The sequence below is a fragment of the Panthera pardus genome, unplaced genomic scaffold (assembly GCF_024362965.1).
Source record: "Panthera pardus isolate Hobbes unplaced genomic scaffold, ASM2436296v1 HiC_scaffold_6, whole genome shotgun sequence".
In the NCBI taxonomy this organism is placed as follows: Eukaryota; Metazoa; Chordata; class Mammalia; order Carnivora; family Felidae; genus Panthera; species Panthera pardus.
Window position 1 is genome coordinate 13,919,336 of NW_026526991.1, and position 22,279 is coordinate 13,941,614.

The 22,279-nt window shown below is 47.1% G+C and overlaps 1 protein-coding gene and 1 long non-coding RNA gene across 4 annotated transcripts in view; one reads left to right on the top strand and one right to left on the bottom strand.

Moving 5' to 3' along the window:
• The window catches only part of LOC109265483 (uncharacterized), a 29,091-nt gene extending 17,771 nt beyond the window's left edge, over positions 1–11,320 (bottom strand). Inside the window, exons 1-2 of the long non-coding RNA XR_002079211.2 lie at positions 10,742–11,320; positions 10,026–10,094 (exon numbers count right to left, since the gene is read on the bottom strand). This is a non-coding gene — a long non-coding RNA (uncharacterized LOC109265483). The remainder of the gene's footprint in view (positions 1–10,025; positions 10,095–10,741) is intronic.
• Positions 1–22,279, top strand: part of LARGE1 (LARGE xylosyl- and glucuronyltransferase 1) — a 540,881-nt gene that overhangs the window by 401,243 nt on the left and 117,359 nt on the right. For all 3 annotated transcript variants that reach the window (XM_019446719.2, XM_019446720.2, XM_053895955.1), the window contains one exon: positions 22,057–22,161. In XM_019446719.2, the coding sequence (XP_019302264.2) occupies positions 22,057–22,161 (105 nt within the window). The remainder of the gene's footprint in view (positions 1–22,056; positions 22,162–22,279) is intronic.

Consider the following 22,279-nt stretch of genomic DNA (forward strand, 5'->3'; position numbering starts at 1 on the left):
ATTAGTGCATTGCAGTATTTCCATGGGAGTTTACTTAGGTTCCACTGGGGCACAGTTGATACTCTCTTGTGTCTCTCATGCACATAAACGTCTCCTATATTTATTTGCAGTGTGTCTGAAGTCAGCAGTTCTATCTCATTCATTCTTTTACTTAATAATAATCCATGACCTGTCCTAGATGTCCACTAAATGTGTATCGAATTAAAGAATAAAAATTCTGGTTGTGATTCAGTATGTTCTTCCACATACTCGTCCTTAAATCTTCAGTGATGTGTACAAGTGACTGTTAGTGGAAGACAAAGTTGACTCACTTTGCCTTAGTGCCTAGCTTTGTTGATGGCCACAGAATTTCCCAGACTGCAGGTTTGCTCCTGTTCCTCGTCTGTATCTTTCTCTGCGGCCCCCTTTGGCTTCATTCTCACCTGGCACATTCTTCCAAATCTACAAAAGGTGAGTGGACAGCATGTTGAGTTCTGTTAGCTCAGAGCCACAGCTGCCCACATGTACAAGCTCTTTAAAATGATTCATGATGAGGAAGCTTGCCCCTAAGTTACCGGGTCAGCAGCAGTCAAAAATTGCATAAGTGGAACGGAATTAGAATCTCCCGGGGGCTAAAAGGTTGCGCTTATAACAGGTTCCTCTGTTTCTCTGATGCCTTTCATCCAATGACACCTTAATACAGAGTTAATTGAAATGGAAAACGTCAAGCACAGAAGCAGCACAAAGGACTTTATAAGATGTTTAAGAGTTTTCCACACTTTGATTAGGAATACATTTAGAAGTCACAGGCAAACCAAGAACTGTGTGTTTGAAAACTATGAAGACAATATGTCCCAAATCTTCCTGTCTCTAAGGAAGAATAAAAGTACCCAAGGTGGGGAGCACTGATTATAATAAGGTAGGTCAGAGTCCTTAGATTGTATGGGAGACTTTTCGGTACAGATGGATTGATGGATGTGCTTAGGTCTTAAGCAGCTATGAGCTAATTGACAGCCACAGAATCCTAGTGTCAGAACTCAGATGGACCTTTGGGATTATTTTGTGGAAATATTTCACAAAAGTGGATGCCCAGGTCTCGGAACAATTGGGCCTGGCCTAGAACTCTCGTGATGCTTGTTTTTTTCTTTTTTTTTTTTTTTACATTTATTTATTTTTGAGAGACAGAGTGAGACAAAGTGAGAGTGGGGGAGGGGCAGAGAGAGAGGGAGACACAGGATCGGAAGCAGGCTCCAGGCTCCGAGCTGTCAGCACAGAGCCTGATGCGGGGCTCAAACCCACAGACCGCGAGATCATGACCTGAGCCAAAGTTGGACGCTCAACCGACTGAGCCACCCAGGCGCCCCTCGTGATGCTTGTTTCTAAGACTGCCTATGATAATTGCTCAGGTATCACAAAGATGGCCATAATATGGGGAGAAAACGTACAGATGAACCGTGGCTGTAAATGCAGGTGTTTTGAAGTCACAGCTTTGTTTCTGATTTAGAGTCCACTGATTAGCCTTATTTGGCATTCTTTTATATAGCCTACGCTTGTAATGTCATTTCCAATTTCAGTTAGAGGTAGCATCAAAGACACTCTCCAAGCCCAGGAATGCAGAATCCAGCCCGATGTTTACTGCCTTTCTGAGTTCTCTAATACAATAGCCGTTGTTCAGCTACTCACTGCCATCATCAGATCTTTCTCAAGAATCCAATTTAGTTTTCAGAGGAACAGCTCTTCTCACACTCCTAATTAATCAATTTACATAATGTTGACTTAGCATACTTAATTGCAACAATAACAACAGGTCTACACACGTTTTGGAGCAACCACAACTCATTCTTGGTTCACCCATGGCCCAATGGGCAGAGACGGGAAAGTGGAGACATCTTGAAGAACTCAGTAGACCTTGTTCTGCGTGCCCTATGCACCAGTCCATGTAACACATTCCTGGGGAAACAGGAAGGATGGGCAGGAGGCCCTCGATGTATTGTAATCTATTCCCTCCCCTTGCAGACCCAGGAACAAAAGAAAGGTGATAGACCTTCAATCAAACACATTAATGGTATTTGAGAGTTCTACCTGGTCTGGTGTTTTCATCCATTTGGGCTGTTCTAACAGAATTGCATACACTGCATGGCATGCTTATTCCTTACTGTTTTGGAGACTGGGAAGTCCAAGATCAAGGCATCAACAGTTTTGGTGTCTGGTGTGGGACTCCCTCCTGATTCATAGTTGGCCATCTCCTTTCTGTGTCCTCACATGGCTGATGGGGTGAGGAATCTCTGAGGAATCACCCCAGAGATCACCTCCTAAGGGCCCCACCTTCAAGCACCATCCCCGCTGGTGATTATGTTTCAACATAAGAACTTGAGGGGCACGCAAATACCCAGTCAACAGCACATGGCAAACAAATCGAGTCAACAGATTCATGGGGCAGTTGCTCCTTGGACAGTGGCGCGTAACTACATAACTGTTGGCATATACATAGCAGTGTATGACTGACACAGCTCTCGTTAGTGTGGTGATGACAGGATATATAGCTCACAGACCTCGTGTGTGAAATTCGGACCAGAGCTCTCTTCAGTGTGGCAGTGACTGGGGCGGGATGCTTCTGGGCTCCTCTCTCCTTGCAGTGTCTTGTGATAACTTGACCCAGAGTAGGGGCCCTCACTCTTGTTTTTCTTTCTTTTTTTTTTTAATGTCTATTTATTTTTGAAGGAGAGAGACAGCATGAGCCGGGGAGGGACAGAAAGAGAGGGAGACCCAGAATCTGAAGCAGGCTCCAGGCTCTGAGCTGTCAGCACAGAACCTGACATGGAGCTCGAATTCATGAACCGTGAGATCCTGACCTGAGCCCAAAAGTTGGACGCTTAACCGGCTGAGCCACTCAGACGCCCCAAGGGGCTCTTATTCTTGGAATCTCATCCCTGATTAAATGTAGCTCAACAGAGAGAGCCTCTGATGTATGTTCAAAATGCAGCAGGAAAAGGATAAAATGAGTAGTTTTCCCATTTCTCAGGTTTCTGAGAAAACTGAGAAAACCCAGACATCCAACAGAAGCTACAGGAAGTGAAACGGAAATAGGAACTGGAGGTCAGAACCAGGTCACTTCTGTGGAGTTTAGCCAGAATCCATGTAAAAACCAGGATCCAGGAGAGATGGACAGCCTGACAGATGCAGAGACAGAAAGAGGATGGACTGGCCGCAAGCTGCTGGTCAGATGTGCTCCAGATCAAGGTTAATGGAAAGGACCGGGCCCCTCGGTGAAACGGGTGAACTTGGCTGTCTTTGACTGTGCTTGACTCTACACATCGGTTGAAGCTTTATAAACTCTAACCTCTGGAGTGGGGTAATTTGTGCTACTTCCTGGGAGACTGGACTGAGCATATGTAGCTGTCCAAGTTAGCAAGTCAGTGAAAGGACAACATCTCAAAGTCTTCCTTCTAAGGGAGTTCCAAACCTTACATGGTGACAAAGAAGTCAGCTTGTCTTTGGCCCACTACTAGAAAATGGAAAATGGGAAACACTTTGCAAAGATTCATGTCTAACAAACCATAGTGAGAAACCATGTAAGAAGTTTAAACAAAGTTAAACACCTAACAGGCTCTGTGTTTGCACATTCTGTTTTATTTATCACTCATTTATAGCCCACTTTATCCTACAAAGGGTTTTAGGCAACTTATACAATAAGTTATGTACAAGGTTCATTGTATCCTGTGCTGTTTTTAAAGTTGAGCTCTGAGGTTCCAGGCTGCCAAAGTAAAAAGGTCTACTCGGTCATTTGAAGGATTCTTGCTCCAAAACAATATATAATTGTTTATTTTGAGGGGACTCAATCTACAGTGGACGGTGTCCTCAGTAACATCCTTGCAATAAATGCAATGGAGAGTTTTGTAGAGCTCTTTGTTGTGTCCTTTGGTGAAAATTGGAGGCCAGGCATGGGAGTTTAGTACAGGCCCCAGGCAGTGTGGCCCCATCATGCAGCATTCTGCAATCCCCCCACCAGCCCTTAACCAGTCATCCATCACTGTGACTCCTCTCTCCCAGGCCTTTGGCAGGACCTCAATGGCAAATCATGCAGGGTTAAATTCTGATAGCAAAAGAAGTGACTGTTTTGTAAGTTAAAGCCTAAATGAATTGAAATGTCCTAATTTTGACTACAAAAAGAGGATGGGAAAGCTGTAGACATCTTCCCTGGGATCCACGTACACCTCTCAACTTCTGGGCTCAGGGAATGTGTTGTTTCTATGCACTTCTCTTTCTCTGGCCAAAATGGGCATCATTTCCCTCCTTTGATGGCTCTGAAATGTATTTACAACATACAGCATGCAGCCTCGTGCATTCTGACCTATTCTCCAGCAGCCTTGAGCTCTAAGTAAGGAACACATTCCATCCAGGCAGATTTTTTTACCTGCCACTTGCTACTAAATCAGTGACCTTTTCTAGATTGAGCCTCGACGAAAGCTTTTTCATGCAGCCAGCTCACCTGGGACAGACAGACAGACTTCAGCTGCCCCTGGTTCCTTTCCTGGATGCCTCGGTGCTACAGGCTCCCCATTCATCTGCCGCTCTTTCTTCTTACTTTTGCTCTGAGCCGAGGGAGAGTTTCTTTCTCCTCAAATGTCACCTCAGCTATGCTTTTCCAACCCCCTGTCTTCTCTAGTAGGCTCCCATTCCCGCTGCCGCCATCAGTCTGGACCCCCTCCTCTACTGTGCTGTCCCCATGTCTCTTAGCCCCACTTGGCATTTTACTGTGGATCTGTCTGTCGCCTGGCTCTCCCACTGGAACGGATGTGCCAACGAGACAGGACCTTAAGGTTTTTGGCTTTGTTGTTGTTGTTTACGACTCAGAGCCCAGAACAGTGCCTGGCACATAATCGGCACTTAATAAATGAATGCTGGATGAATTGAATGGGTGGGTGGCTGGCTGGCTGGCTGGCTGAGCAGATTTAGATTAGAATGCTGGCTCCTTGTTCAGAATTATGTGCTTATCTACATACACATACATGCATCCCCTGTCTGGCTCTCTCCCACCACTGCCCAGTGACTTCACCAGACCAAATTATTTTCTACATTGAACTTGCAAGCCTCCATTTATAGTCTGCATCAAAAAGGATATCAAAACTGTTGAAAAGCAAGGTCTTGCGTTTTGTTATTGGCGACTTAATACCATGCCAAAGAAGACCATTAGCTGACTATTACAGGTGTGTTGCCCTTGGCTTGCTAAGAGAGGACTCTCTCCAAGGAGGACGGCAACGAGCAGGCTTCGAGACTGTGAGCAGAACCCCGTGGTTTATGTGGCGTGTCTGCTGTTCAGCTCCTGCAGGTGTGGCGTGACGAAGAGTGTGTGTAAGGGCCCCAGGAAGCCAGGGTCCATGCCAGCTGTTGGTATCAGCAACCTTCCTTCCCACGCTGATCCTGAACAGCTGAGAAGCACCGTTTTGTTAAGACTCGAGGGTTCTGGTCTCTACACAGCTGTGTAATCTTGAGAATCCCGTTTCCTCTTGCTGTAACTCGGTTCCATCAGTGATGCCATGACAAGGTTAGAGTAGATGATTACTAAGTTGTTCCAAGTGTAATATTTTTAACCACATTAGGACCTGGTATTGATAAGCTGTTCTAATGCCCTTTTGAAGTCTGCTGTTTAGCATGTCTCTCTTACACGTTTCAGGCCATGTATTTGGTCACGTGCTTTGTCTCCTTGATGAGTCCGTGGCCTTTCTGAGGGGGAGGACCCTGTCTTATCTATGGGTCTGTCACCCATAGTCAGAGCTAGTGCCCAGTACTTGTGCATTGTGTGGACAATGCGACTCAGCTCTTTTCCTGCACTTGGGTACCTGCTGATGGAGTTTTAATTATGCAGTGAAATGCCCCAAAACACAGGTGGCTTATGCAAAATTCATAAATCCTCCATGCATAAGTTCTGAGAATCTGATCACTCTCGTATGCCATCTCTCACATTTCTTCAATATAGAAAACTTTTTTTTAATGTTTTTAATGTTTATTTATTTTTGAGAGACAGACAGACATACAGTGCACGGGCAGGGAAGGGGCAGAGAGAGGGAAACGAGAATCGGAAGCAGGCTCCAGGCTCTGAGCTGTCAGCACAGAGTGCAGCGCGGGGCTCGAACCCACGAGCTGTGAGATCATGATCTGAGCCAAAGTCAGACGCTTAACCAACTGAGCCATCCAGGCACCCGTAGGAAACTTTTTTAACCCCCTTTCCGTCTCTTTTCATCTTCATCCCAGAAAAACGACACCTAGGCTTCAGGTCACACTCAGATCCCAGCTCCATCATTAGCCTGTGCAGAATCAGGCTAGTTCCATTTTACCTCTGAGCCTTACCTGTAAATGGGAACAACGCTAACCTTGCAGGGTTGGTCACGGGATTAAGTAACCTCTAGCACAGTGCCTAACAGGGACTAAGTAATGTTAATTGTTCCCTCCAGGGCTCAGTTCAAGACACCCTCAGAGCTTTCCCAGGCAACCCCTGGTGGTTGTTCTTTAGACACCATAGGATATGACACCTCTGTTGTTTATCTTGGAGTATCTATACTCACTTTTGCACAATAGATTATAAAATGCTAAGCATCACGGCACCTACTAAAGTGTCTACTCTTTTTTTAGCCCAGTGTCTGGAAAATAGCAGATGCTTAATTCATGTTCTGTGCAGGCAGTGGAGACCGCACAGGGGAAGGACAAGGGCACCTGCTTCCATTTCTTTATCATTCAGATGGAAAGTGTGGTCCAAAATATTCCCCAGGCCCTTGCCACTTTGATATCCTATGCCATGATGCTGGAATGGGTTTGTTCATTTTTTTTCTTGGTTTTGTTTTTTTAAGTAAAAAAGCCACATCCTTGATGCAGGAGTTTCCTTAGACACGGGGCCGAGGGGTAGGGGGGCTTTTCTAAACATGAGAGACAGTTTTCTTATGTGAGCACTTGTCCTCAGGTTATCAACAGAGAGAAATGTGATTTTGAGCTCAGCTTTCCTGCCCCAGTGGGCTGCTTTGGCACATTGTTTGAGGAAAGAAGAGTGGCAACTGATTTCCCTCCCGGAAGGACGTGTATCACAAGGCGTATACGTATATCAGGCGCTTCAATCTGAAGCTGGTGAGAGAAGTACAGAGACCTTGGTTTCTCGCCACTAATGCTAAGGAAGCCAGTTACAACTCTCACCATAGACAGCATCTTGTGAATGAAAGGTGATGGCAGGTGTAATGAAGCAGGGAAGGGTGAGTCTGGGTTTGGGAGTCAAGACTGCTTCGTTGCAAATTTTAGATGGAGAGAGAGCCGATATCGTCTAGAATCCCTACCTTTAGAGTCCCCATTGACGGGTGACAGACGATTGCCCTCCCTTCTGCTATTATTCAGGGGAGATTCCTTTTCTGGCTTCTTTCTCCTTTGTTCAACAGCAAAGCATTATGGGGCTCAGCATTCTGCCTTGGTCTTCTCCATTAGCCTCTCCTTTCCATGAGCTTGTGTCCTTTTTTTTTTTTTTTTAAATGTTTATTTATTTTTGAGAGAGAGAGACAGACTGTGAGCAGGGAGGCACAGAGAGAGAGAGACAGAGACAGAGACAGAGACAGAAGCTGAATCAGGCTCCAGGCTCTGAGTTCTCAGCACAGAGCCAGATGTGGGACTTGAACCCACGAACCATGAGACCATGACCTGAGCCAAAGTTGGATGTTTAACTGACCGAGCACCCAGGTGCCCCTCCATAAGCTCATGTTCTTAAATGCCATTTGTGTTCCAGTGATACCCAAATCTGCAGCTTGGATCGCAGGCTTAATTTAGGCCAAACAAGAACTCTTGATTCTACCCCAGTTGTGATATATCCAAGCTTTAGGATACGGTTCAGCAATAAAAAGAAAAGCAGTATTAATGCATATGGCTTGGATAAATTTCAGAAACACTATGCTAAGTACAGGAAGTCAAATATGAAAAACCGTGTGCTCTGTGATTGTGATTCTGTTAAGTGCAGTCCTAGAAAAGGCTCGACGATAGTGTGACGGAACGAAAATCAGCAGTTGCCTGGAGCTGGGGTTCAGGGAAGTAGATTGCAGAAGGGCCCCAAGGAAACACTGGGGTGTTGGAACCATTCTGTATCTTGATGGTGAGGATGGTTACATGGCTAGACATATTTGCCAAAGTTTTGTTAAACTCCAGATCAGTGAGTTTATTGAATTCCACTGTATTTCAGTAAAGCTTGAGGAAATGATTCCATAGTTTTCTGTCTAAGCAACTAGAGAGGTGGACAGAGTGAGCTGCTCTTTCCTGATGTGGGTAGCACAGGTGAGAACATGTGGAGCAGAGAAGGATCAAGACCTCAATATGGGATGCACCAAGTCCAAGATGCCTGGTACATGCCCCAAGGAGAGAAGTGAGATGGCGGCTGGATTTATGATTCTGGGGCTCAGTGTAGAAATCAGACTGGGGATATAAATTGAAAGTTACCAACACGTGGGCAGTATTTAAAGCAGAGTGGCCCCGGGGCACCTGGACGGCTCACTTGATTAAGCGTCCGACTTCAGCTCAGGTCATGATCTCATGGTTTGAGAGTTCAAGCCCCATTTAGATCTCGCTGCTGTCGGCACGGAGCCTGCTTCGGATCCTCTGTCTCTCTCCCTCTCTCTCTGTCTCTCTCTGCCCCTCCTCCACTCACACTCTCCCTGTCTCAAAAATAAACAAACATTAAAAAAAAAATTTTTTTTTAATAAATAAATAAAGCAGTGGCCTGGAGGGAAGTCACTGGGGATGCAGACAGATGATTGGCAAACAGAGAAGCTCCAGGGATTGAGTGAGGTCTCGGCACTCTGGCCTCAGTGGTGAAGACACACGGGGATGCCCCACGTAGACCTATTATTGGCATATATTACTTCCACGATGCATTAGCTACGTTGTCATCAGCTTTTATGTTGGCGAAATCCAATTCAAACATTGCCCGTTTTTAAATGTGCATTTCAGTAGTGTTTTGCTGTTTATAGTGTTATGCAGCTGCTCTCTCTCTCCACTTTCAAGACATTTCCTGTCACCCTAGAAAAGCTCCCCATACCCAGCCAGTGATCACTCCCCACCACCCCTCCCACGGTGCCCGTTAACCACTGACCTACTTTCTGTCTTTATAAATTTGCCTACTCTAGACATATAAAAGGAATTGTACAGTATGTGATCTTTTGTGTCTGGCTTCTTTCACTAGGTGTAATGTGTCCAAGGTTCACCTGAGTTGTAGCGCATATCAATACGTCTTTCTTTTTATGGCTGAGTATGTTATTTTGTTATTATGGCTTCGTGTCTCCCCACGCTGACTCCAGAGAGCATGTGTGGGAGTTCTACCTGACAACTTTCCTCCCCTCCTCCTTTTTTTTTTTTTTTTAATTTTTTTTTTCAACGTTTTTTATTTATTTATTTTTTTGGGGGGGACAGAGAGAGACAGAGCATGAACGGGGGAGGGGCAGAGAGAGGGAGACACAGAATCGGAAACAGGCTCCAGGCTCCGAGCCATCAGCCCAGAGCCCGACGCGGGGCTCGAACTCACGGACCGCGAGATCATGACCTGGCTGAAGCCGGACGCTCAACCGACTGCGCCACCCAGGCGCCCCTCCCCTCCTCCTTTTACCTCGCTGTCCCTTCCTTCCCCTCCCTCTACTGATTTGACTTATTTTAGGGGGTGAGTCTCACCTCCTCGGAGACTTACCCCATGCCCAGCAGCATCTCTTTTGCGTCCCTCCAGACACATGCAATAATAATTCCATCAAGTTGCCTTTACCACCTCTTTCCAGGAGGCTGATTGGCTCCAGGCACAGGCTGACTTGTTATCACCACAGCACCATCCCCGGCAAGGAGAGAGCAGTTCAATGCTCTCCAGGGTATGTGGAGCCTTGGGAGATCCAGGGTTAGGGGAGCGTCAGAGTCTATCCCCTTCCCTACATGCTCCACCCCCTTACTGGATTGCAGGCACCTCACCTCCACCTCTTGGTGTGGATGGCCCTCAGCCCAAGCATGCCATCTGCACCCAGATCCCTCAGAAGGTGTTTACTGACCATGATGCACGTCTGCAGCCCTTACATCTCCACGCATCTCCAGGCATGTGGATCTCCAATGGGCTGTTTCTAATAGAAGGAAAAAAAAAAAAAAATAAGACCTTTGGTTGCTAACCCTTCCAAGCATCCACTCGTCCTACCCCACACAGCAGCAACAACGTTCTTTTCAGATCCAAACTCTGATCACACGGGCATTTAATGGCCATAAATGAGGCTGTACAGTTCCCCTCAGTGCCACACCACACCACAGGGCACGGTTCATGTTGTCTTCTTTGCACATGGTGCCCGATGTTGTGTGAGCAGATAGTCCTGCCTGCCTCAGACTCTTCAGCTGTGTCCCTGCCTATCCTGCACGGAGAAGCTCCTTACTCCTTCACCATGAGGCCCTGCACATTTACCGCATTGGCTATCAGTCCCTAGAGGGGTGGATTTTCCTCCTGACACCAACCAGTGCTCCAGCCCCCTGGGGGCACCAAGTAGGCATCCTACAATTCAGTTCTGATACAACTACCTGGAATTGGCATCCAACCCCACAGGCTTATGGGCTCTGTCCCACAGGACTGCCTGTCCCTCGGACACCAGACATGAGCATCGGGCCCCCAGGTTACCCACATTTCCATTTGACTTGGCTACAAAGTCAGACCCTCCCTCAACCCCCTTCTCACATCGGTTTGCTATTTGCTAGAACACAGAACTCAGGAACCCACTGTACTTACTGTTAGTGGTTGATTCTAAAGAATGCAACTCAGGAACAGCCACATGGATGAGGTGCCTAAGGACGAGGTTGAAGGGGGAGGGTGCGGTAGAGGGGCCGTGGCCTTTCTGAGTGCACTCCCCTCAGGCACCCTGACGTGTTCACCAGTCCGCAAGCTCTCTAATCCCGTTACTTAGGGTCTTCACGGAGGTTTCGTCAGGTAGGTAGGCATGGTTGATTAAATCACTGGCCATTTGTGATGAACTGTCTCCAGTCCCTCTCCCTTCTCTGGAGGTTGGGCAGTGGGGTGAAAATCCCAAGCTTCCAATCAAGGCTTTGTCTTTCTGGCAGCCAGCCTCCCCCACCCAATGTAGCTCTCTAGAAGCCCACCAAGAGTCACCTCATTAGAACAAAAGATGCTCTGGGGCACCTAGGTGGCTCAGTCAGTTGAGACTCCAATGCTTGATTCCGGCTCAGGTCATGATCCCAGACTCATGGGATCGAGCCCTGTGTAGGGCTCTGCACTGACTGTGAAGGCTGCTTAGGATTCTTTTTCTCCCTCTCTCTGTTCCTCCCCCCTCACACGTGCTACCTCTCTCTTCCTCCCTCTCTCTCTCTCTCTCTCAAAAAAAAAAAAAAAAAACTATATGGGAAAAAAATTAAGTACTAGCTACAAAAGACACAAAAATGTTGGCTAATAATGGTAATACTTAAAGTTGAGCAGTAGTTTCTGGTTTACAACATTTTATTTTACTCTTAAAATAACTGTATGATGGAAATAGAATGAATTTTACCATCATCCATTTTAAAGAAATGAAAACTAAAGCTCAGGAATCAAGCAGTATTGGCCCAGGTTGCACAATTAATACAATTGACCTTTGAACAATTTCAGGAATGGGGGCACCGAACCCCTGCCCCTCACGCGGTCAGAATATCTGCATTTAGCTTCCGACTCCCCCCAAACTTACCTACTTACTGCCTGGAGGCCTTACCAGTCATGTGAATAACTGATTGGCAGATATTTTGTACGTTATCCGTATTATATCCTGTATTCTTACAAGCAACCAAGAGAAAAGGAAATGTTAAGAAAATCAGAAGAGCAGTGAATTTACAGCCCTGTACCAGATTTAACCAAAAAACTCCATGTGTAAATGGGCCTGCACAGTTCAAACCCATGTTGTTCAAGGGTCAGCTATAATTGGAAAAGCCAGAACTTTTCTGGTGGTCTGAGACTCCCACAAGTAAGTGCTTTTTCTTCAATCGTAGTAGGAAAAGTGAGATTGTTTCTCCTAGGTGCTATCAACAGTGAGTTACAGGAGTATCTGTGAGCCAGGTATCTGAAAGTTGCTAACAAATTGTGGGTGTTTTTTTTTAAGTTTATTTATTTATTGAAAGAGAGAGAGCATGCAAGTGGAGAAGGGGCAGAGAGAGACAGAGACAGAGAGACAAAATCCCAAGCAGGCTCCTTGCTCCCAGCACAGATCCTGACACGGGGCTCAAACTCACAAACCGTGAGATCGTGACCTGAGCCGAGATCAAGAGTCGGACACTTAACCGACTGAGCCACCCAGGCGCCCCCAAACAAATTGTGTTTTTAAAAAAAGATCCAAGGAGTCCACGGATGGAAGTTGTAGCTGGATCCAGGCCAGCTCTGCTCCCCTGGGGGAGACCTCGTCTGAGAGGTGACAGCAGTCAAGCGTCCTGGGAGTTGGTGTGATAAAAGCAGCCTTGGAAGATTGCCCAGCGGCTGGCCCTGTGTTCCTTTTTAGTTTTTCCCATTTCCAAAGACCAAAGATCAAGGAAGGAAGAAGACAGAATCATTATTTGAGATTGAGCAGGATTTTTTAAACTGTAAGTTAAGTTAATGTGGGCCCACTTGGGACTGACCTAAGGAGGTGGGTGGGGACTTACTCTTGCATCTTGGCAGATGGAATCGTTACCTGGACCTTTATTGGATTGCAGACTCTTTTCTGAACCTCAGGCTGTCCTTTTCTGTTCTCCACAGATGCCCCTGGGATAGGAAGTGCTCTCAGCTCAGTGCTCTGGAATTAACACTTAGATGAACCACAGAGGACTCTGCCGTATTCAGGACCCCTACCCACAGCCTCTGGTGGCGGTGCAGGCAGGGACAGGTGTGCAGGTCAAATACGCCTTGGCCAGCCTTTCTACCCATTCTTTCCTGTCCTTTGGAGCCTTACCCACAGTGTGAGGGAGAGGCCCTGCAGGTTGTTCCTAACCACAAATGTAGGTGTGGAAACACAGTGCAACAGAGTAATCTGAACACCGCCTAATGAAGAGATCTTATAATCAAGTTGGAAGGGAGATTTGAGGTCATCAAATCTAGTACAGAAATCCCTGGGTGCCCTCCCACTCCAAAGGCCCCCAAATCTGCCATGCATGAGAATTAAGGGGGCTGTCTTTGCAGAGAAACCCCCAGGCTTCATCCCAGGAGAATCTGCTTCAGTGAGGTTAGGGGTGGGGCCTGGCGGAAGGTAGCTAAACCATTTGAGAAGCGTTGCGTAGAGATCATAAAATCTGACAGGCGGGGACTGGGCCTGTTTTCTTCTTCGCTGTTGTGTCTCCGGCAGTTGGCACAGAGCCCTGTGCACAGTAGGATCTTGGTGAATACCTGCTGGCTGAGGTCTGAATCATGCAGCCTTTTCCAGAACTACGCCAGTATTTAAAAGCTGCTCCCTAGAAAGGCAGCCTGTTTCCATTTTGGCGAACTCTAAGGGAACTTACAGCCTTGCATATAAGAAGCAAAATCTATCTTCCTTCGGTCTTCACTCATTCAGCCTAATTCTGCCTTCTAGAGGGACACGGATTCTAATTCCTCTTAGAGGGGATTATCCCTCAGCTATCAAGGTCAGCAAGAATGGGGTCTTTATCTCCAAATGAAATCGAGGTTGACTGGAATGAATAAACTAGAGAAGCACCCCCAAGGCAAGAAAATGATTGGAGAGAAGACCTTTTTTTAACTAGGGCACGTGCATTCCAACGCAAGGATGCACAGTATGAGCCTGTGGTACATAAACCTAACCAAGAGTCTCAGGGAACCCCATGAAGTAGATCCCTTTACCATTATACAGAGGAGGAGACTGAGGGAGTACGAATTGACCCAGGATTACCATTCAAGTAGAATTTGAACAAGGTGAGAATTATATTCACGTTCAAAGAAAGGAGAGGCAGCCAGGTTGGAGAAGCTTGCGCATAGAAAGCACAGCCAGCATGGAGTCAGCACTTGAGCCCCAGCATTGGATGGTATGTTCCCAAGCACCTCACTCCCTTTCTCTGGGCTCCACCTGTAAAAGCAGGCAGTTCCGGAGTGAGTACTCAGATCTTTGCTGTGCCTGGGACTTTTCGGTGATCCCAGAGTGACTTCAGGCGGAGTTATACTGAGGATGTAGGATGTAGGGAAACGTGCAGCTTCCCGAAACAGTCCTTTTCAACCCATCCAGGGTTGTTTTAAATACCTTTTGTGTTGCATCTTCTCAGGGGATGCTTTATTATTCCACACCCACTAGCAGAGGGCATCCAGGGCGAGGAACAGTCCTCTCAGGATGTGTAGTAAACGGTAATGTGATACTATACGTTTTCCTTATTACAGCCGTCCTGTGCTCAGACATGCATTATTGAATGGTACTATTAAAGACTTTTCTATTTTAAAATAGCTTATTAGAATAAATATGAGGTTGAAAAGTCATTGTTGCTTTCTCTGCTGATGCTACGGACAGCCCCTAGCTATCACATTTTAATATTCACCTGCTGGTGCAAGAAGAGCAGTTTTGATATGCAGCGGTGATGGGTGGACTTTCTCTGTGCATCCAGGACCTTTCCTGGGGGCGGGGGAAAGGAGGCAGCCCTGGGAGCATCTGCAATCCGCGTTAGAACTCTGTTCCTGGCGTTTACCTGGCGAGGTTAACCTGTAAGCATCCATTTCCATCCCATTCAGCTAGAAAGAGTTTACCAGTTCCAGATGGGCTAGGGTGGTCCGTGATAGATTTTCATCTACCCATCCGTGCTATACTGGGCCCCCAGGAGCACTAAGCTTTTAATCAAGGAAGCAAAATTATCAAATTTGCACCTTCCAAATATTTTTACATAGGCAGAATGGAATGGCACAGCTCCCCTCAGAGAAGGTGATCAAGTGCGATCTGCCAAGTAATCTGGGAAGAAAATGTGATAAGGGGGTGACAGAGCAGGCGAGGGGACAGGTTTGAAAAATAGCAGATAAAATCTGTGGGATTTGGTTATGGCAACGATGTGAAGAGCAAGGAATTAAGAGAAGATGCTTTGGAAAGTGGTCTGAACTGGGATGGAGATAGGTGACTAACTTCCTGTCAGTGGTACTTGAGGCCACTGGAGCAGATCCTGTCATCCAGGGATAAAAGGTAGAACAAGAAGAAGTGGGGCGGGGGGCAAGGATGGGAGTTGGGGAGCACCAGCATCGAAGGGGAGGCAGGGAAAGAATGTTCAGAGGGAAGAAAACAGCCAAGAGACTGGTGCAGCTGATAGCTTCAGAAAGGCACGGCAGGGCCAGCAGGACAGGGTGCGGGCAGTAGGGCCAGATTTCGCAGAGTCTAGTGTGTGCAGCCGGTGTGAGCACTTGATAGGAAGACTCAGACGCCATATGCACAGTGACCATCACCGTGGAGAGGAAGGGCAGTGCCTTAGGCAGGCATCTGCCAGGAGCAGGGCTCTTTGCCTGTGTCACTTGACTGCACATCCCTTCTTGGAGGCGGGAGGTAGATTCTGTCCTTGCCCTTTTACAGTGAGGAAATAGAGGCTCAGAAAAGTAAGACCGTGGCCAAACCATACAGAATCAGGGCTAGACCCCCTCTTCATCTGGGTCACAAACCGTTTGTCTAATTCACCATGCTGTCTGCCTCCCTCCCGGCCACCTGGTGGGCGAATGCCCAGCATGCCCTGTCCATGCCCCCATGTGCCACGTGGAAGCATCACCATCCCCCTGCTTCTGGGGCTTCACCTCCTGAACGGAGCTCTCTGCCTTGAGCCAAAAGCTGCGGAAGGAGGGAGCGAGGGGAGTTCCCAGCCTGGAGCCATCCGTCTGCTGGCTGGTGACACCGACACCAGGGCCCCAGCAGAATAGCAAGCTTGTTCGCTCTTGTCTGGCTGTTAGTGGTGATGTATGAATAAGCAAAGAAGACAGCTTCATTTTCATAAGTTAACTTGTGCCTGGAGTAAGGAAGACGGGGAACAGTGCACTTAATCATAACCACAGGGCCGCATGGAAAACAATGACAAAGCCTTTTCTGTTAGTCACGGTGGTTTATTATAATAACTCCTAAGAAGACGAGACAGTGCGGGATGCTGAGCGAGGCAGCACGCCAGCGGCCGTGTTCCCCCCAGCCCCCTGCACCGCCCCCCAAGAGGAGTCCCCTGGGACTTTACCTCTTAATGGGATGGCAGGTCTCATGTGTGTTCGCATCATCCAGGTTAAGGCTTTAGACTTTGACCTCTGGAGACCAGATGCCATCTGGCTGATGAGCTGGGATTGGCAAAGCTATAAAGGATGGCCTGTCTTATGCACCGTCTCTGCTGAGAACGGTGTTGTGAGATAGCACTGTTATCAGAAAAGCTTGTGGGGAAGCTTGGGGGTTTGGAGGTCTATGTGGACCAGCAGGTGTAGCCCACAGTGCAGGTTAGGATGCAGTAGACGACCCCGGGGAGACCCCAAGCCAGCATCACCCACCCTCCCCCACAGAATCAATTATTCCCTGCCCTCCATTCCTCTAACTTATCAGTGTTTCTGTCACTGTGGGTACCATGCTGTTTCATAATTGTTTATCTGCCTCCTCTTCTAGCTGCCTCTAGGGCAAGGACCGTGTTTTATTTGTCTTTGATTCTTTAGTTTTTGTGTGGTATCTGACACAGAGCAAACCCTCAGTCGATATTAAACAGAACCAAAGTCTAGGCAGAGTAAGGACCGTGTCAGCTAAGGAAGGATCGGGGGAGAAGGCCGAGACTGCTGATGCCTGAATCCAGGTGGATGGGACAGAAGGTGGGGCCAGGGAATTCTGGGTGTAATGATAAGAGCAGATATTTACTGAACATTTTACTATTTTTCCAGGCATTGTTAGTGGTAACATTTGAATAAGCAAAGAACACAAAATAGTGCCTAGAGAAAAAAAAATTAATTCTAAGGGATGTCCTACGTATTCACTTTATAAATGAATGAAGAAATGGGCACCAAGAGATTGAGTAACTTGTTCAAGGTTGCACAGCTAATAAGTGGAAGAGCCAGGATTGGATGTGGGCGGTCTGGCTCTGATGTTCGCTTTCTTCATCCCTTCACTGTCCTCAAGAAGCCTACCACTGGAGGCTGCCACTGAGTTCTGTTGGTTTGTCGGCTAGATTTAGATGCCATAAGAGTTTATCGTGTGCTGGGGACCCGACTGGTGAACCTCGCCTTCGACCCTCGCCTTCGACTGTCAGGGACAGAGTTTCCAGACCTGGATCACTAATTCTCAAACGTTAATGTCCTTTCCAATTACCTGGTTTTTTTTTAAATGCAGATGACCAGACCCAGTGACCAGAATTCTTATTTAGAATTGAGGCATGAGAGAATTAATAGATGACGTGAACCCCACCTTCCCAGACACTGAGCCAATTTAAGGGTAAAAGAGAGCAAAATGTCACCTTTTTTAGTGCAAGTTAAATTGGAGGGCTTACTATGGATGTTTGTCATATCAACACTCTGAGTTGGAATTGCGCCCCCCGACCCCGTCCCAAGAAGCGTGGGGCAACCGTGGCCTCGTGGAAAGGGGCCTGCCCCAGGAAAGGACAGGGTTAAGGTGACCCTCTGTCAGAGAAGGGATGGAGGAGGGGTTAAGCAATGTAGGCTTGTTTCTCTGAAGCTCACCAGCCAGGTAAGTCCTCCTGTGTACAAAGAGGAAACAAAGGGTTGGGGCTAACAGCCAGGAAATTCCTCCTTCTAGAAACCAGAGAGGCAGGGGGAAGCTGCCTCTGGGTCAAAATTAATGTCTAGGTTGACGCCCAGGAACCTGCAGTTAATAAGAACCTCAGAAGCACTCAGTTCTCAGACCACAGTTAGATAAAGTCCTAGAAAGACCTAACTGTTGTGCTAGATTGACCTTCAAAGAAAAGCTTGTGGATGGGCTTGCTCTCTTCCAGAAGCTTCCAGGGGAGCTTGGATGATCTGTGAAAATAGTTATGACTTACAGAGTGCTTAATAGGTTTCAGGCCCTATGCTTAACCCTTAACACACATGAAGTCATTCAGACATGTGTAGACACAACAGCCCTAATGGTTAGAGACTGAGGCCAAGAGAGGTCAAGTAATTTTCTCAAGGCTACACAGCTGGAAAGGGGCAGGGGCAGGGCCAGGAATTGGGATCAGGCAGTGGGACCTGAGGTTTCCACTCTTTACCTCTAGCTACCCTGCTGCATGGTTCCCTGTGGATGGACAACAGACCTCTGCAGGATAGGACACATCAGACAGTCCAAGGTACTCACAAGCCCATTTGCAAAGCCCAGCTGCCCTTTTTTTCTTTTTAATTTTTTAAGATGTTTTATTATTTTTTTAATGTTTATTTATTTTTGAGAGAGAGAGAGAGCATGTAAGCAGGGGAGGGGCAGAGAGAGAGGGAGACAGAGAATCTGAAGCAGGCTCCAGGTTCCAAGCCGTCAACACACAGCCCAACGTGGAGCTTGAACCCATGAACCATGAGATCATGACCTGAGCTGACGTCAGCCACTTAACCGACTGAGCCACCCAGTCACCTCATTGTTCTATTTTATTTTTGAGAGAGAGACAGAGACAGAGTGCAAGCTGGGGAGGGGCAGAAAGAGGAGGAGAATCTGAAGCAGGCTCCAGGCTCCAGGCTGTGAGCACAGAGCCTGACGTGGGGCTTGAACTTCCAAACTGTGAGATCATGACCTGAGCTGAAGTTGGACACTTAACCGACTGAGCCACCCAGGCTCCCCAACCCAGCTACCCTTTTAATCCCTGACAGAGCAGCTAATGAATCCATCTGAAAAAGCAAAATGAAATCTTAGTAGCTATTTATTACTTTGCATTTTGTCAACCAGCAGATGTTAAAATTATAGCTATCGTGTTCCTAATTAAGGATTTTTTAACCTTAAAGAGGGCTGGCATGTGTAAAGGAGTCGTATGCAACCATCATGAGAAATGCAGCCCAGGTGCAAATTGAGAGGGGAGTTTGGATAACATTAACTTAGGTTAATCATGTATGTCACTCCTTCTCTGGAGATCAAGACCTTGGGTTCGAGCCTTGGGCAGAGCAACTAACATAAACATGCTTTCAGGTGGTGCCACCCCACCTTTGCAGTTTTCCATGCAGGTGAGGAAGATGCCAGATTTGCCAGAGAATGTGTTGGTGAGTAGGGGGAGGGCAAAATGCTTTGCAGCTTCAGAAGTGTGGGGGTACTAATACACTAACATTGCGGGTCTTCCAGTCGGGAGAGGTTTATCCACCAGACGTCATTGATTTAGCATATTTATTAGCACCTGTTAGTGTGTTGGATACCACCCAGTCCTTGCCCTCGGACTAATGTAGGTGGATATTTACAAATGAGGTGTGGGTGTACCTGCGTATCACCCACGCTGTCCTTTACAGGGCGTAAGTCGGCTATGCAAAACATGCCAGGAGGAAGTGCTAAATAGAGCTGTCTCCCATCTCATGGGAGCGAAGGTAGAGTGACCATTCAGACTTAGAGGTGTTCATAGGTGGCTTCATGCTAGATGAACGGGAAGGGTTGACGGGCAGGGGTTGTCTGGGGGTCAGTGCAGTTCCCATCAAACAAGAGCCAAATGAGCAATAGCCAGAGGTGAGAATGTAAACAATAAAACTGTACATTTTTATTTGTCAGGAATGAAGTGTGGTTAAATAGAGAAAACTTCTGGGGTGCTTGGGTGGCTCAGTTGGTTAAGCAGCCAACTCTTGATTTCAGCTCAGGTCACGATCTCATGGTTCATGAGATCGAGCCCCGCATCGGGCTCTGCACTGACAGCACAGATTCTCTGACCCTTCTTGCTCACTCACACGCACATGTACTCTCTCTTTCAAAATAAATAAACTTAAAAAAAAGGAGAGAAAGCTTCTGAAGAAGTAGATTGAGGCAGAACACAGTTCATGGAATGCCAGAGTATGTGATTTGGACTTTGAAGGTGCTGAAGATGAGCATATCTGAACTTAGGTGGCTACCCTAAAAGTCAGTGAACGATCATTCCCCTGTTGTCATTTTTGAGCATGTGACAGACACCGTGTTCATTATACTGAACCCGGGGTCATTAGTAATTATGAACCGGATCCCTCAAGGACTCTGTAGGCCCCCTGCACCCCAACCTCTGTGAGAGGTTATCACGTGGATTCTGTAAGGAGGTCACAGCATCGGGATGCGGCACACATCTTTCTCAGCTGAGGACAACCTGCTTTTCAGATCTCATTGTTTTGCACAAACATCCCAAGCTCGTTGCATGTAGAATTGATTGGCTTTTCCACTTCTTGAATTGTTGATGTGTTTTTCTGAGGGATTCTACAAGTTTGGGATGTGATCATATACAATGACAAAGTGGGTGGTAGTATTTTTCCCATGCCTCTAATTTATGTATTTGTGCCGGGGTGATGATTTAGATAGGAGCTCGATAAATTGATCAAATAAATTACGCCGAGCCCACACACCATCATTTCAGGGAGCTGCCATCACACCAGGGAGGTTCTATATCATGCAGCATGCTGTTCCGGGAGAAATGTCGTGTTTTTCTTAACATGCTGCCAGGCTTTCATTTGGTCAGAAAGGTCTTTATTTCTCAGATTGGCCAATAATATCAAGATTTTAGCCCCAGAAGGCATCACTTAGCTCTGGAAGACCATGATTATTAGTCATGTGACCCTTAGCAAGCTATTTAAAATATCCAAGCGTCAGTTTCTTTTTCCATAACAAGGGTTTTTCATTCTTCCCACAAATGCTTGTTGTAAAGGCAAACGAGATGGAATTGAGACGGTGGAAGGAGTGTGCGTGTCGCACAAGTATTAAATTATGTGCTGGCTCCACCACTACCTGTGCACATCATGATCCTGGTGAACTTCAGTTTCCTGGTGTGTAAATAGTTGACGGTTAAATCCAAGGGAATGAATACCTTCTGCAAGTAGATGATGGACTTGTCTCGTGGAAGATGGGTGGGTCTGATGCCTTGCTTGCCCTCCATAGAAGGCCTGGACTGCCAGGAACATTATGTTCTAAGAAATCAAGAGAAGTGACTGACTCCCCTAAGGTGCTGAGAAACTAGTCTAAGAGGCCTGGCTCAGCCGTGCTGTTGGTCCCAGTACAGCAGACACAGGCCAACGTCAGAGCTGAGTGCTGGGGACAGAGAAGCAATTGCTCCTCTAGAAAACACTCCTGCACTGACATGACACAGTGGCTTGGGGACTCATGATGAAATGGACGTGAGGGTGAAAACACTGTGGGGAGGTGGCCAAAAGGGGGCTCTTCTCTATGGGCTTCCATCTCCTTCACCAAGGGGCATTTCTTCCCTCCAATGGGGGCAGATGATCTCAGCTGATGCCCAGACAGCCAGTGAACTCATGTACAGTGGGGAATAGTAGAGCTGGAACACTTGAGGTGTCTCCATAAATATGTGTTGCATGAGTTAAGGGATGGATGGTCAGCTGGTCAGCTGGATGGTCAGCTGGTTGGTTGGTTGGTTGGTTGGTTTGGGATTCCGGTATTATCACAGAGTAACTGGGTGACCTTGGGCAAGTTAATTATCTGCTCCTTAGTTTCTTCTCTATAAAATGGGGGTAATAAAAATGGCGGGGCAAGGGGTACCTGGGTGGCTTAGTCGTTTAAGCATCCGACTCTTGATTTTGGCTTAGGTCATCATCTTGTGGTTTGTGAGATCAAGCCCCAAGTCAGGCTCTGTGCTGACAGCTCAGATCCTGCTTGGGATTCTCTCTCTCCCTCTCTCTCTGCTCCTCCCCCATGCACACATGCTCGCCCGCTCTCTCTCTCTCTCTGCCCCTCCCCCATGCACGCATGCTCGCTCACTCTCTCTCTCCCCCTCTCTCTCTCTGCCCCTCACCCATGCATGCATGCTCGCTCACTCTCTCTCTCTCTCTCTCTCTCAAAATGACTAAATAAACTTAAAAAAAAATGGCAGGGCTGCCAAAGTTTGAAAATTAAATACACTAATACAAGTTAAGCACTTAGATCAGGGCCTGACACTTAATAAAAACTACAATAAGATTTGCCATTACTATATCTCCTATTCAGTACTTACTGTTCCGTGTGGCTTGGCTTCTTTTAAGACCTTTGCTTTCTCTGTACTTTACAGGTCAGCAGGTCCTGGGCTTGGTAGAGAACCAGAGTGACTGGTACCTTGGAAACCTGTGGAAAAATCACCGTCCTTGGCCTGCCCTTGGAAGGGGCTACAACACAGGTAAATCGTGAGGGTGGTACATGGTGGGGGTTTCAGAAGGTGACGTGAGGGTTCAGTGTGCCTTCCTCTGAGGGAGGAGGCAGGCATAGGATAGGAGGAGACCACTTGGTTGCCTGAA